The sequence below is a fragment of the Gymnogyps californianus genome, chromosome Z (genome assembly GCF_018139145.2).
Source record: "Gymnogyps californianus isolate 813 chromosome Z, ASM1813914v2, whole genome shotgun sequence".
Classification (NCBI taxonomy): Eukaryota; Metazoa; Chordata; class Aves; order Accipitriformes; family Cathartidae; genus Gymnogyps; species Gymnogyps californianus.
This window is the reverse complement of record NC_059500.1, coordinates 63,833,654-63,849,269: the sequence shown is the minus strand read 5'-3', so window position 1 is coordinate 63,849,269 and position 15,616 is coordinate 63,833,654. Positions and strand designations below refer to the sequence as shown.

The 15,616-nt window shown below is 38.2% G+C and overlaps 1 protein-coding gene across 2 annotated transcripts in view; it reads left to right on the top strand.

Moving 5' to 3' along the window:
* Positions 1–15,616, top strand: part of RAB3C (RAB3C, member RAS oncogene family) — a 142,272-nt gene that overhangs the window by 57,024 nt on the left and 69,632 nt on the right. For both annotated transcript variants that reach the window (XM_050913353.1, XM_050913352.1), the window contains exon 3: positions 13,307–13,425. In XM_050913353.1, the coding sequence (XP_050769310.1) occupies positions 13,307–13,425 (119 nt within the window). The remainder of the gene's footprint in view (positions 1–13,306; positions 13,426–15,616) is intronic.

Below are 15,616 nucleotides of genomic sequence, written 5' to 3'. Positions count from 1 at the left end.
TGCTCATGCCTCTTTGTAGGAAAAAAAAAAAATCAGATTTTCTAGCAAGGTTTTGATAACACCTGACACTAAATACTAGTTTTGAGCCTTCTTGAATGTTTTGTAAGATCATAAAAATTGCTATATTACATCAGACCAAAGGTCCAGTTAGTCTAGTACTTTCTCTGTGGTGGTTGCCACTAATGCATGCTTAAGAAAAGTGGCTGAAGAACAGGTAAGTTTATTTCTGCCTAAATAGACTTTAAAAACTACCTGTCTTCTAGTTTGTCCAGGCATGTGAATTTGCATACTCACACCTACCTACATGCCTATGTTTTTCTCACAAAAGTTATAGTTTGCACAGGAAAGTCTGTTGCAACCTAGTTGGCAGGTGACAAGTGTGCTGAAGTTGTATTGTCGTCAAGAGGTTGGAAAGTAAATGCCCAAATATTTAAAGCCCAAGTATGCAAAATGTTTAAAAACAGCGCATCCAGCAAATACCCCTAAATATATTTAGTAGCTTTATATGCTGGTAATTTGGTAAAATCGGGATCCAACTTAATGACCACTCTTTTTGAAGACTTTTCTCAGAGGTGTTTACACCTAGGGCCAAATCCTTATGTAACGGAAACTTATATAGCATTTTTTATACCAGTGTGATGTTATAATACTTTAAAAAAAGAAAAATATATGTCCAAACTCATAAAATAGCTTTGCAGTGATTAAGGAAGTAACATCACCGCATTTCCTCTAGTGCTGGATCATGACCTGTCTCTGCTTCAGATTGTCAGTGGGGGTGTTCAGTGTTCTGCTTACAATGATACCGGAAACTTACCTGTTAAATAAAACTTGCTAATTATTTCAGGATTTCTTTGGACAAAAACCTAAAGGAACAAAATGTGACCGTTCCTGAGAGAGTAATAGAATGAGATAATGTGTTTTTTATTCTGCTTCCTATATGAACATATATACCTGTAATGGTGGTACTGATACCAGCTGCTGTACCACACTCTATTGCACAGTGGCCAGGACTCCAAAATAGCTGCTGTATGCAAAAAGACTGAATTTCTCATTACTAAAATAAACCAAGAACTATTAATATTATATTTATATTTATACTGTATTTATATTTGTATTTAATTTTATATATTATTTACTGTTATATTTGAATAAATCTATTAATTTTTAAAGGATGTGAAGGTCCTTGAATGCATCCAGAGGAAGGCAACAAAACTGGTGAAAGGACTGGAAGGCATGTCCTATGAGGAGTGGCTCAGGACTTGGGGATTGTCTAGTTTGGAGAAAAGGAGGCTGACGGGCGACCTCGTTGCTCTCTACAGCTTCCTGAGGAGGGGAAGTAGAAAGGGAGGTGCTGAGCTCTTCTTCCTGGTATCCAGCGATAGGATGCATGGGAATGGGTCAAAGCTGTGCCAGGGGAGGTTTAGACTGGACATTAGGAAGCATTTCTTTATCAAGAGGGTGGTCAAACACTGGAACAGGCTTCCTAGAGAGGTGGTTGATGCCCCGAGCCTGTCAGTGTTTAAGGGGCATTTGGACAATGCCCTCAATGACATGCTTTAACTTTTGGTTAGCCCTGAAGTGGTCAGGCAGTTGGACTCGATGGTCATTGTAGGTCCCTTCCAACTGAACTGTTCTATTCTATTGTAATAGGTCTCGCAATTATGTGTGCTGGTGTGACTGTGTTTTTCTCAAAAGTTTGAGTTTAAAATTACAAAGAATTTATTAGAATTGCTAAATATGATTATACATATGCTAAACACATAGCTCTCAACCAGTCTGAGCTAAGAAAGAAGAGAGACCAGGGGCCAAATTAAACAGCAATTTAGCTGAAATCTAATTTAATTATGTCACTTTATGCCAGAACTCCCCAAGAAGAGAATGCAAGGATAAGGGCACTGTACTTGAGATGATGTAAGATTCATAGATTAATCACACCTGATATATTTAACTTCTTTTTACAATTCTCTCTTTAATAATTTACCATCTTAAACTAGAACAACATAAAGGTCATGATTGGTTGATGTGCTTTAAACTATGTCAGCTGCTGAGACATTTTCAGGGTAAGTAAATATTTCCTTGTCAGAATAACCTGTGCTTTATTAAATTACATTTCTCTCATCAAATACCAGGACATTAGAGAAGTTTTCTAGGTATAACCTTGTGATATGCAGCCATAGTGCAGAGGTATTTACTGACAAGCAAGAGAACAGAGGCCTTTTGTTTAAATAATATATTTTCTAGAGGAAAACCCACCCTAAATCATATAGTAGATGTACTGCTTTTGGCTGGGATAGAATTAATTTTCTTCATAGTTGCTAGTACAGGGCTATGTTTTGGATTTGTGCTGGAAACAGTGTTGATAATTCAGGGATGTTTTCGTTATTGCTGAGCAGTGCTTACACAGCGTCAAGGCCTTTTCTGCCTCTCACACCACCCCACCAGTGAGTAGACTGGGGGTGCACAAGAAGTTGCAAGGGGACACAGCAGGGACAGCTGACCCCAGCTGACCAAAGAGATATTCCATACCATATGATGTCATGCTCAGCATATAAAGCTTGGTGAAGAAGAAGGAAGGGGGGACATTCAGAGTGATGGCATTTGTCTTCCCAAGTAACCATAATGCGTGATGGAGCTCTGCTTTCCTGGAGATGGCTGAACACCTGCCTGTCGATGGGAAGTGGTGAATGAATTCCTTGTTTTGCTTTGCTTGTTTGCATAGCTTTTGCTTTACCTATTAAACTGTCTTTATCTCAACCCACAAGTTTTCTCACTTTTATTCTTCCAATTCTCTCCCCCATCCCACGGGGGGGAAGTGAGCAAGCAGCTGTGTGGTGCTTAGTTGCCAGCTGGGGTTAAACCATGACAGTAGATTATATTGTTTTTTCTATTATTTGGCATCTTTAACCTTTCTTTCCTTTGTGAAGAGATTCTAGCAGTGCTTATGGTGTATCTAAGAATTACATCTTGTTTTGGTGAGACTTTTTTTTCTTGGTGACTTCAATACAATTTAAAGATTCCCCACATTAATAGATGAGTCCTATGTAGGTGTAGATAATTCTAACAGCATATTGGTGGCAAAAGTATCTTTTTCATATAGAGGATGTATCCTCTTAATTTTTTGACAAGGAAACTAAAATAATTAAAAGCCAGAAAAATAGATTTTCTGGTGTCTTGTAAGAGTTGTTAATTAAAGATCAGCTTTGAAAGAACTAGAGAAGTCATTCAAAGTCTAAAAGTCTTGGAGCCAGATTCTTGGTCTTTGTGAATCACCTTTGTGTCACAAGCTGTCTGGATGCAGCAGTGGACACCCATGCTGTAAAAAAACCTTCCAGCACCTGATGGCTGACATAATCTGTCCTGTGCCACCTATCCTTTCTCCATCTTTCTCTTTAACACAGAAACATTTTGGACAGGTTCATCTGAACGTGTTGAAGACAACAGAATAACTGACCTGGAACATAATGTTCTTTAATCATTCTGGCCAGCTGACCACACTGTATAATACCCATCATTGGAAACATAAATTACTAACCACTACAATCAGACCCAAGAAAAAGCTAAGATGATGGGGAATTCAAAGGTCTCACCCACAGTCACATATTAATGGTGTGTTTGGTGATGACAGACTGTTGGAGGGCAAAGGAGTTAAAAGGGGAAGAAAGGGGAGTTTGATGGAGACTCTCCTGCAAACACAGCTCTCAATAGTTCTGTGTCAGGGGAGGGAAGATCTTCCTGAAAGGCATGAAAGGGCTGCGTTGCTAGTGGAGAAAAGATGGTGGCATTCTGCGCCTTCGATACATCACTGGTGAAGTTCTCCAGAAAGCGCCAGGTACTTTTTCAGCTAAGCCTTAGAATCTTAAAATACCTGCCTAAGGTATGATATACAAAGAGCTACCGGAATTCCTTTAGGTGTCTTTGATGTCTGCCCCAGAAGACAATGTCTGCCACAGTCATAGAAAGAGGATACAGAAGTTACCTACAGATCTTCTTACAAGGAATCTTCCAGACAGCTCTAAAGCAGCGTTATGTTGCCAAGGCAGGTGGAGACTGTGTTAGCACAGACCACACTGTAGTCCAGTACTTTTGTTCTGCAGGTTTTCTAAAGCTCTAAGCTGTGCCTTTTACCAGCCCTCATGGAAGTTCTGAATGGGATTGAACTTCAGCCATGGCTGAACTCTTCCAGAAATATTGCATTTATTTCTTGCTTAAAATAGGTAAAATGTGGCTTGTTCTGTGTTGCAGATTGTCTCTTTTCCTTTTTAGAGGTGATTGAGATTTAAAACATTTTAATGTATAAAGCATAAGTTGATAGTAATTCTAATGAGCCTTTAAATGTGTTTTGTAAACTTAATATTCTTCACAGAAATACATTCTTTTACTCCTGGGAAGGTTTGGAAGGTTATTAATATTTAATAGGAACATTCCTGTAATTTGTTCCAAATGAGAGAAACTTCACTGCAGATTTAAACACAGGGGTTTATCACAAGGAAAAGCAGAGGTGGAGAGAGAGTTTCTGGCAAGAGTGCTTGGTTTATGGCTTTAAAAGGTCCTTTGTACCTCTAATTCATTTTTCTCTTAGAGTTGGAGTGTTACAAAACTGTGCTTCTAAAAAAGGCCCAGAACAAAAATGCGTTAAGCTCGGTGTTGTCATGAGGCAAGAATTATGTTCGTAGCTCTCAATAGCTAAGAGGTACTGTTAGCTAATCAGTGGGCAAGGATTTGCATAGTATTGTAACATGATGACACTATTATGCAAATTTGTTCAGTGCAGTGGGCCACTAACATAGAGCTATTATCAAAATGGCTGGTCAAACTTTTCTCTGTCCATGGATCCCACCTCATCCTGAATAATAAGGGCAAGTTAATTAAATAGGGTAATGAATATTAATAGAGAAAGCTGTCTTCAAGATGCAGAATAGGACAGAATGACAAGGGAGAGAGAAAGCTGAAAGCTTATTATTCTTATTTTATGAATAACAAGTTCTAGAGAGAAGTAGTTAATCCGTAACATTTATAAGTGTGTAATCAAAGTACAGAAATGGGAAGAGGAAGGTACTCTGGCATTCCAGTATACCTCAGCATTGTTCTCTGTTTATGTGATAATAGTCAGCTTGACTCTAAGTCTCTGCACTTATATTATAGCTCAGTGTTTTTTCCTATCTCTGCTAAATGAAAGGCAAATGCCTTTAAAAAATGGTGGAAGATCAGACAAAGATGTAAAAGCTTTAAAACCCCCACCAAAACCGAAAACAAAACAAAAGAAAATACCCAACACCCCACCCCCCCAAAAAACCCCAACAAACCAAAAAAACCCTCACATTTATCACAGGGCAAGAACACACCTATTTTTAGGCTACGAAGTGCTTTGTGGATGGAAGAGCCAGTTTGAAACACTGGCAAGTTGCAAATACCTTTAGCAATCACCAAAGCCAAGTGAGACAAGGACTGAAGGACTGTTTAGTGCCTGCTTTGTCTATAGATGAAACAGCTCTGCTTCTTATTTTCCTAATAGGCATAAGTCTCACAGCATTAGGATTGACTCTGTTGCAACCTATCCTCGTCCCACTGTAAGTATGATGACGACTGTTTGTTTACTGTCTAAATTACCAAGTACTCTCCTGGAGTTTAAGGAGACTTTCTGTCAAGTCTGAAGATTGTCCATAGTGTATTGGAGTGTCAGGTTTCTAAGATTACCGTTCCTTGTAATGTTGTTATAGATCTAACATTTCTTCGTGTCCCTTTCACTCAAAAGCAGGTTGTTCTGATACTCTCAGGCTTTGCCAGAATTCAGTGCCAGATGTCAGCATTCCAAAATTATTTTGGTTTTAGTAGAAGTTTTATTCTTAATACAGTAATTTCAGTCCATATTAAATGCCTTTGTTTTTTCATTATGCACTGGGACACATTTTTGGTCTCTGACTACAAAGATTAAAAAAAACAGAAAAAAAAAGTTGGTGTTCTTGTACAATCACAGGACTCTGGGAGCAGGAGCTTTAAAAACAAAATATAGACAAATATAGACAAAATATAAACAAAATAAAGACAAAACTAAGAATATCACGTGTTTTTCCAGTGTTGCTTCCCATATGGTAATAGCTGCCTGTAGAACAAAGATCCTTATCACAGCTTTGCTGGGGGGTTTTGTATACAACTATTTTTTCAAAATGGCTCTCTGTTGCTTCATTCTTTTTCTGAAAAATATGAGGAAATTTTACAGTCTGATTTACAAGTATTTAAAAATAATATGAACAGAAAGTTATTCAACTGATTTTTCCCTAGCTGCAGTTACAAGCTGGGCTCCAATATTAATTTGCCTTTTAATTTTACTCATTAAAAAATACTTGCATTATTACATGAAGTGCAAATTAGATTTTGTAAATTCATGATTTCCATTATACATTTTTGGCAGCTGTACTTAATTTTGATTCTGTAACACTTTGCACAAAATAAAAGAAAAAAAAGATCTTGAAAGCAAAATCTGAGCCTTTCCAGAAAGAGAAATTCTTCTTAAGACCTAACATGAAGCTTGGTTAAAATATAAAGTGGTACTTTAATTAACCTGTTTTACTTTTGAAGAGAATGCCAGGTCCTACTGATCTGACAGATGCTTTATAAAGTATGTCCAAAGATGGGGACGAAGGACAAGAGGAATTGATCCTCACCTCCAACAGAGCAGGGCAGGACACAAGAAGAGTGAAGGCAGGACCAGGAGAAAGCTGTAGCTCATGGCAGGGAAAGAGGGAGGCATGGACTGAAATGGCAGTGGGGCTCAAAACTTGTGTCCAGAACCAATGGCAGCTGAGGTCAAGCTACGCTGGGCTAGAAAAGAGGCAGTGATACCATGGTTTTCCTAAACTGTGCTTTAGGAAGGCATGGTAGCTGAACCACAGAGAATGAACATTTTATGTGAGTCTTAAAAATAAAAAAGGACAGAGAAGAAAGAACAGGAAAGGAGAAGCACAGAAAATTTAAAAGGAAATGAACTTCAGGCACAGTCACCAGCCACATGGATGGAGTGAGAGAAAGCAAATTTGGCAGTAAAGTACTTTTACAAACCCAACTTGGACTTTCTAGGAGCCAAACTATCTCTCTAGCGCAAGCTCTGCCCCACCTTCTGCGTGCCAGGACAGCCCTCCCAGGCCCTTTTTTACTAGCTGCATTTGGAATAATGCCTCTCCCCACTGCTCTGGCCCCAACTATTTCCAGCTGGTCCTGCCATGCTCCTGCATCCCTCCCATACGATTTATGAACTGTCAGCTGTGATTTTGCGGTGAATTCTAAGGACTAACATATAGGTCTAGCAGACGTGTACTGGCAAGCTGAGTAGCTGGCTTTTCACGCTCCAAATGTTTTTTTTATATACATATATATATATTTCTATAAACACATGCATGCATGCACACAAGCACACATATATATACACACGTATGTACATAAAAGACAGAATTCCAGGGAAACCAAAGCCATGAGAAGTCTGGAAAGAGCTGCTGACAGGAGATAGGTACATAAGCAAAGACTGAGTTGGCAATATGCAGTGTTACATCTTTTGTGCATACATTAACTAAAGAAACTCTTTTGAACTGTGTTTTCCATTCCTAGTTGTAAATGTTCATATGTCTGTGTTTCTATGTGCCTAACACTTTCTGTTGGAAGTGCTGTTTGTTGAGAAACGGTGCTCCCGGGATAGTCAGCTCCTCCTGCTCCAGCAGCTTTTCTTCCTGTCCTCTTTCTTTGTGCTCTGCCCAGTTGCTTCTGCTATAGACCCACAGCTGCTTTTCCTGGGTGGCTAGCAGCAGGATTCAGGTGGGTTTACCCCTGTCTGCCCCCCATCTCAAGGTGATTTTTACAGAGGTTGTGTCTTGCCCCTCCCTGAACAGCTCTCTTCCTGGTTTTTTTGGTTGTACTTTTCTATTTAGCCTTTCTTCCCCAAGACCCCAGAGATCCCTGAGGAAAGATCAGAGATATCTTTTGTGCTGCTCTGAAAAGAGCCCGTTTAGGTTTTCATTCACTTACTGCCTTGAGTCCTTTTATGTATCAATAGGAGAAATTAGAGAAATATAGAGTCTCTTTGATGGAGTATATAAATAACCTTTGGGAAGCAATAGCAGGAAAGAAACATGAAACTCATAAAGGAGCAGCAATTCTTGATTGCTGTGAGAAATTTGTTTACCTTAACAGAAAATTTTGACCTGCAAAGTGAGAATTCACCCAATTCACATTTCTAATTTTATCTTTCTGTTTGCCTTGTCTTCAAATGTTGTAGATGTGCAGCAGAGATATAAACACCATCCAAGAAATCCTCCTCTACTGCTGCTGGTTTTTTGGCACATAACACAAGCTGTATTGTGATATGAGTAAAACTCGTAATGTGGGGAAGTGGATCTAAAAAGATATTTGTATGTTTAGCGTACAGGACAGAAATGCAGAGGCACAGAGTCACTCAAGTGTGCTAAAAAATAAGTTTGTGTTTTGCAGACTGAATTCCTTCATGACAGGCTCATTAAAAGTTCTTGCTGCCAAATGCTGTTTGCTTTCACCTTCAAAACTGTCTGCATTAATAATGAGCAACTCCACTTGGAAGTTATTTACATAAAGTATTGCTCCTGTCAGTGGTGCAGTGCAAGGCAAGGGTGGGAGGGAGAACACTCACTCAGCAAATGAATTCAAGGGCCTGATTTAATGGGTTGCTCAAAAACATTGGTAGAGTCTAAGCTGGTATGGCACATTCTGGATGAAGTCTAGCTTAGCAGGACTTGACAGTAAGGGGGATTTACTTCTGCTGAGTTAACTCAGCTAACTGTACTTTGCAAGCCTAAATAGTTATTATTTTCAAGATTACTATCAGAACCTTGGTTTCTCTGTTTTGTATTTTGAGACTTTCCAGCCCCATAAACTCTTAACTTCATGTGGAATACAGGTTCTTCTTGAGTCAGCTAGCTTCCTCTTCCGAAGTGTTTCTACTTGCACAGATGGCTGTTACGTTATATCTCTCCATTCCTCTGGGAGAATTGTTGTCAGCAACTAGTGCATTCCCCATACACTAGGGCCTTCAATGGTATGGCAGTTACACAGTAATAATGAGAATCTGTAGAAATTTCCCATAACGTTATTAAAGGGTTGTTTCAAGGGAGAAGCACAGGACAAAACCTGGTTCATGTGGTTACTGTAAAAACAACTAACATATCTTCACTTTAAGCTTTATTGTATTGTCAAATTCACAGCTTTAAGTTTAACTGAAATGAACAGCCAAGGTAATCTAGAATTATGTATCTCCATAACATTTGATACATATAGGATGCAGGAGAGATGGCCAAATACATACCAGATTGCTATCTTCACCCTGAGCCAGAAACATATTTTGCACTCAATCTGTACCTCTACCGTTCCTCTTTCACTGCCTATAGATATACATGCCCTATTCAAGATCTTTACTGATGAAAAAACTTTACTGGTCCTTTTAGCTGTTGAATTTCTGGCAAAAAGCCATGATTTTTTGTAATATGAAATTATACATATCAAGACCTGGAGCGTAAAAATGTTTGCAAATACCTGATTTCCATTATAGGTGAAAAAATTAATTAAGAAAAAAAACCCCAAAACATACTAGAGACATCAGAGCACACAAGGCCAAACTGTACAAGTCTCAGAGTCTTCCAAATACTCAGGACCATGGGCTATTAGCCAGCGTGCTGTCTGCAGTGCTCAGAAACTGGATAATTTCTAAAATACTATGTCCACTAAACCTTATCATTCTGTGATTTAATATCTAAAATCTGGTGCCTACTAAAAAAGATTCACTAAGATAGGATCACCTAACCACAAGCTAATGGAATTGTGGGAACTTTATTAGGAACAGAATTTATGAAAGTGAATATAATATTTGAAAATATTTCTTGCAGCTGCTGAGACCCTTTTTGTTTTGTTTTGACTAAGATTTGTAAAATACCTCTTTTTGTCTTCTGTGCATGGAACTTTTCATAAAGCATTCCCTCACTGGCATTCATTCCCTTCTGCTTTTCCACTCTACTTCTTTAATGAACAGTCAGTTGTCCTTACCAGACATTACCTACATGAATGAAAAGGCCCCCAAGATGATCTATGATGTGTCTTGTTTTCTGCCCATCAAAGATGGAAATGAACTGCCTTGGTTAAAATGCCAGTCAATTATAGGTCAAATTTTATTCTTCCTCAGGCTTATTTTATTTAGTGTGCTTAGAAATAAGCATCAGTCAGTGCAAAATACAGACATTATATTTCAGAGTTTAAACCAAAAAAGATGGTAATCAGATTAATTCCATGGACTTGCAAAAAAGACTAAGATAACATAGCAGCAGCCAGTAACCATACCTGAACTGGAAAGGTTTTCTTCAAGTACAAGTACAAAACAGTGCCTGAGGATAAAATCATAGTGGTTTACAGATATAAATATGATGAAATATGGAAATTAGTTCTTTTCTGCTCAGTTCTTCCGTAAGAATAAAAGCTAATAGAGAGAAAGGCCACTTACATTGCTGCATTATCTGTTTCAAATAAATTACATCATTGTAATTAAATTTAATATTTAATATTAAAGTATTTGATGTTTCTAATACACTATTTCTGCTGACAAATGGTATTGGAGTACCTTAATGGTCATACAAAAGGAGCTGTCTTGAGGGCATTTATGAATATATTCTAGTCAGAATACAAAGGAGATGCTTATGAATGTGTGGAACACAAAAGTTTTGACAACATTGGTTGCTGATATTTCAGTTCATTTCTTACATGATCATAAGCACTCTACTGCATAATTTGTACATTAGGCCAATTAAAATTTTAGTTGCTTCCTTATAGCAAGTGAGTAGAAAATAATACCAACAGGAATGTGATTATCGATGTTTAAAACTAGTAAACTCCACTGTATTCATGGTCATCCAGCTATGCCATATCCTGATGGCATACCACTTTAGAAAATGTTCTTTTTTATCATCACATTAACATAGCATTAGCTACGGGCACATATTAGGTGCCAGTATTGAGAACAACACCAAATACCTGGTTCCTTCCCAGACTGACCCAAATCAAATGCCTAGGTCCAGAAGAGCATCTCCTATCCCAAATTCAGTCAATGTTTGGATCTTCATCTGCAGCTTAATTTCTCTTTGTGTAAAATTATTTAAGAATTTTTATCTTTATTTGTCTTCCTTTACAGTCATTTTTTATTCTCTGTAATCAAGAGTGCCTAAGCCCACATTAGCTACCTTTAACACTGAGCAGAAAGTAGTTGGTGTCTTGGATAGGAAGCCTCACTGACTTATGGCTTTATTGCTAGGGCTGTTCCCTCTTATCTGCAGACAGGCTTCAGTGGGAATTACCCGCAGCAAAATAAGACTTGCTTCAGTAGCAGTGGGCTCTTCCTTGTCATACCATCGTATTTCCAACCATACAGGTATCTGACTGACAAACAAGCAGATAGACACTGACAAAACTTGTTTGAAAATCATCTCTCTTCTGTACAGAAAGGCTGCATGCTTGCTATAGGCTATATTTTCCTTCTGTCCCTCCCAGCTCTTTTCTCTAATATCAAATCAAATAAATGAAGCTAGCAAAACATGTGAGAGTAAACCTTATTTCATAAAAGAAATACAAAGAAATGGTTTTAAATAAAGACAGGTGATATTTCTTATGCTAATTAATGATTTTACTCAACATTTCAATAATACTTTGGTCTTACTGACAGCCTAGCACCTACTGAGAAAGAACTGACCTCTGAGTATTAGAGTATGTGCAGGCTTAGTGCAATAGTCTTAATACCTTAATATTCAGTAATACCACCAGAAAATTTGGAAGCAGCTATCCAACCTCCAGACCACAGTTAGTATAGGCTTAGCCAGCTCAGAGTATAAGCAGAAGAAGTTTAGGTCTGTCTGGCCTTTCCCACAAAGACATAACCTAACCTCCTGTGAGATCTGTTAGAGTCTAACGTCTACATTAGCTTTACATCTTGGATCACTGAAACTACTGAACAGAATCCATATATTTTACCTAAGACCTTGTATGGTTTCAGTAACTGTCTTGGTTATGTTTCTTACTCTATAAGTGGTTTCTGATGTATGTAGAATCTCCTTTTTTTAACTTTATTAGTTTACAAGATGAATGATATATGTGTAAAGAAAGAGGCCCACTTAATCTATTTTTCTCTTGTTCGCAAGGCAGTACTGCTAAGCCAGGAACCATTTCAGAATACACACCAAATAAAACATTGTTTATCACTGGTTATTCTTCTCTCTCTGTAGGAAGCCAAATTAAATAAATTTGTCTGTATTGTAAAGTAAACTATTTCTTATCCACTCAAAAATTATGAAATAATGAAATTAAGTTGCAAAGTTTGTTAAAATTGAATACGCGCAGATGATCTTTTAGACAGTTACAGGATTGCACTGAAATATTGCGGGTGTCTCATCTAAAGCTTTTAATGTTTATGGTTTAAAAGTATTAAATAGGTGTGCTGGAACAGGAAATACTTATGCATTTCCTGTGTTTTAGTTATTGCTGTTGTCTCACAATCTTAGTACAGACATGGGTGGTTATGCTAGACATTGCATATAAATGTAGTAACAGGTACTCCCTGCCCTGAAAGTCTTTTAATGGAAATAAGTAAAGCAAGCAGTAGGAGAAAGGACGACTTACATTTCTTACTTTAAAGGCAATTGAATGACATGCAGAGAATGAGGGAGAAAACTGGTTTGAGGTAAGGGACTGCTAGCAGACTTTTTTTTGTCAGATGTCATCCTTATTCTAAAAGCACTGCCCTCCAGCTTTTTTGTCAGCACAGATCTGTATTGGTGCTAAAGTTGACATGAGCACCAATGGCTTAAAATCACAAGAACAGAATGATTAGACATTGCCTTTTTGGTCAGGATGTTTCTGGACTTCAGCAACCATTCTGATCTTATAATGAAGATCTCAAGGATGCTATTTTGTCCCAGCATTTTGTCCAGGACATGAGATTTTACCTGTCCCCTCTGTCAAACTGGGAAGGTACAAGGCAGGAGCAGGAAACAAGGTTCTTACTGGACTCTCAGGTTGAATGACATGGATATATGACCTGACAGAGGGCCATGCCTTTCTGCTTCCCTCCACTCTCACCTCATGACAGAATGGATGTGTCCCTTCTATTATGATCCAATGCAGAATTCTCCTTTTTTCCTGTTATGCTCAGTTTTCTCCCTCTTGATTAGTTTTATGAGTAGAATTCCAGAGTTTTCTTTCTATTGTTTGTCAATTTATTTGCAACATATAAAAATTTTGTTTGTTATTGTTTCAGGACACAGCAGGTCAGGAGAGATACAGAACAATTACCACAGCTTACTACCGAGGTGCAATGGGCTTCATTTTAATGTATGACATCACAAATGAAGAATCTTTCAATGCTGTGCAGGACTGGTAAGTAAAACTTGGAATTCATATTAAATAGCACAGAGAATATTTGTTATCACTCACCTGCTGTGACGGTGTAAATTATTTTGGAAAACTTCTTTCCAAATACAGTGCCCAAGCATTCCTATACCTAAATATATGGTGGGAGTTTTTTCTGGAAAGACAATGAATACTTTAAAATGTGTTGCATATAATTCGTTGTAACCATTGTGTTTTCTGTGATTTTGGTTAATGTGCATTATTCATACTGCTAAAACCAGCAACATGCTAGTGTGGAGAGTAACTGCTAAGATACCAGAAAGTGTTTCTATATTTCATGGAAAAAAATGAGATACCATGTGTGGGGGTTGTCTTTTAATTTAAGTTTTCATTATGTTGCTTTTAACCATAGCTGGTTATACATTATGCTGTCAGTCTTGCGCCTCAAGTGAAAAAATGATAAGCAAACTTCACCAGAATAGCAGAACCTAAAATGGCTGGTACTTATATTACCTTGTATTATGTGAATGTCAAGACATCTCCATAAAAGTGTGTCATTTCAACCAGACATGGCTCAGTCAGGATCCAAACAATCTAAGGCTTTTTTTAAGTAAAGCTGACCCAAAAGGAAAGCTAGAGTTAATCTCAGTGATCTCTTCCTTCACAAGTTATTTTAATATCTAAGATCCTCCTAGCAGTGCTCTGAGTGATATGAATAGCATTTGTCATGTGTGCTCCATGTGCGCTCTTGCATGCTGTTCCTGTGGAAGAACTGTGTTTGAGAGAGGATTTTGTTCAGAGTGTGTGATTTGTTCAGTATGTTTCTCTGACTTTTTAAAAATTTATTTTAGGATAGGCACTACTGTGTACCTCTTTCAGGACAGGCAAGGTCAGAAACATGTTTCACACTTAAAGTAAAAGGCAGTGATCCTGTGATGTCTGTTTCTAATGGCAATTGTTGCCCAGCCTCAGACTCTCCAAGAGAAAAACTTTCTTTCACACTGTTCTACTTATTATTGTGGTAAAAAGTGTCACTGAACCCTCTGGAGCACCTTCCCTCTCTACACTTGGAGTTTTTCTTGGTCTGTATATGCTGAGCCTAGTCATTCACCACTCTGAAAATAAGAACTGAGAACCTTAGCTTGATTCTGCTCTACAAGAAATGGGATCTTGGGTTGCCTAACATTTCCTGCGTAAGCACTAGGGATGTAGTCACTCACACTCCTCCAGGGGAAAGGGGCAACTCCAGAGTGTGTCCCCCCCTTCTCTCCATCAGTTATCTGTACAACTTTACATGAAATTGCTCTTATGAGCATCTCTTTCCATTTACTAGAGAATCTATAAGCTTACATGACTAGTTTAGACCAGACAACTAGCTTTTGGACAATTGAATGTATCTGAGAGGAGTCTCTGCTTAACACTCAAAGAGGAAGATATGTTTGCTCACTGTGACTTGTTACGCCAAAGGGATATTCTGCCCATTTTGTGCAAGCTGGAGACATCATGCTGAGTGCTTGCTGTTACACATTTGTGAGTACTGCTCTGTTTAGCAGCATACGAGATAGGATCTCCTACCTAACAGGAGGTAGGTGAAAGTGTTATTCATAGATGCTGCTGTGAAAGTTTAGCAAAAATAGGGAATCAAGGAGTACACCCAACCTACCAGCTGAACCTGCATTGTGGCTGCCAGCACCACTTCTTCCTGGGCCTGCCAGCTGAGGCACTTCCTTCCTTTGCCTCTGCTGTTCTTTTTCCATGGGCTGATTCTGTTCAAGCACTGGTTTAACTGGGTGATAACGGCTGTCTAGGACCAAGTGTAATTGCAAATCTCATTGCCCCATCTCTGGGCAAACCAGATGGCACACCATGTATTATCTAGCTTCCTCCAACACAAAGGTTTCTTTATAGTAAGTGTAAATATGAGTACTTATTATTAATTTTCCCATTTGTTTGTTTTCCAGCCTCCTAGATCTAGTATGGTTGGCACTCTCTGTCTCCTGGTGAAAAGTAACTAGGCTTCATACTAATTAAAAAAAAAGTCCCTGTAAAATGAAACAAGAAAATATTTAAAAACTATGGAGTTCTTAAATAGGTTTGTGAAATATGATTTTTCCATCATTTTTATCAAGAAGCTGTACAAAGAGTTGGCAGCTACTATAGAAATTTGGTGGACAGGAGGGATTGCATTATTATGTGCTGAGAGCTACTGAGCCGTCAT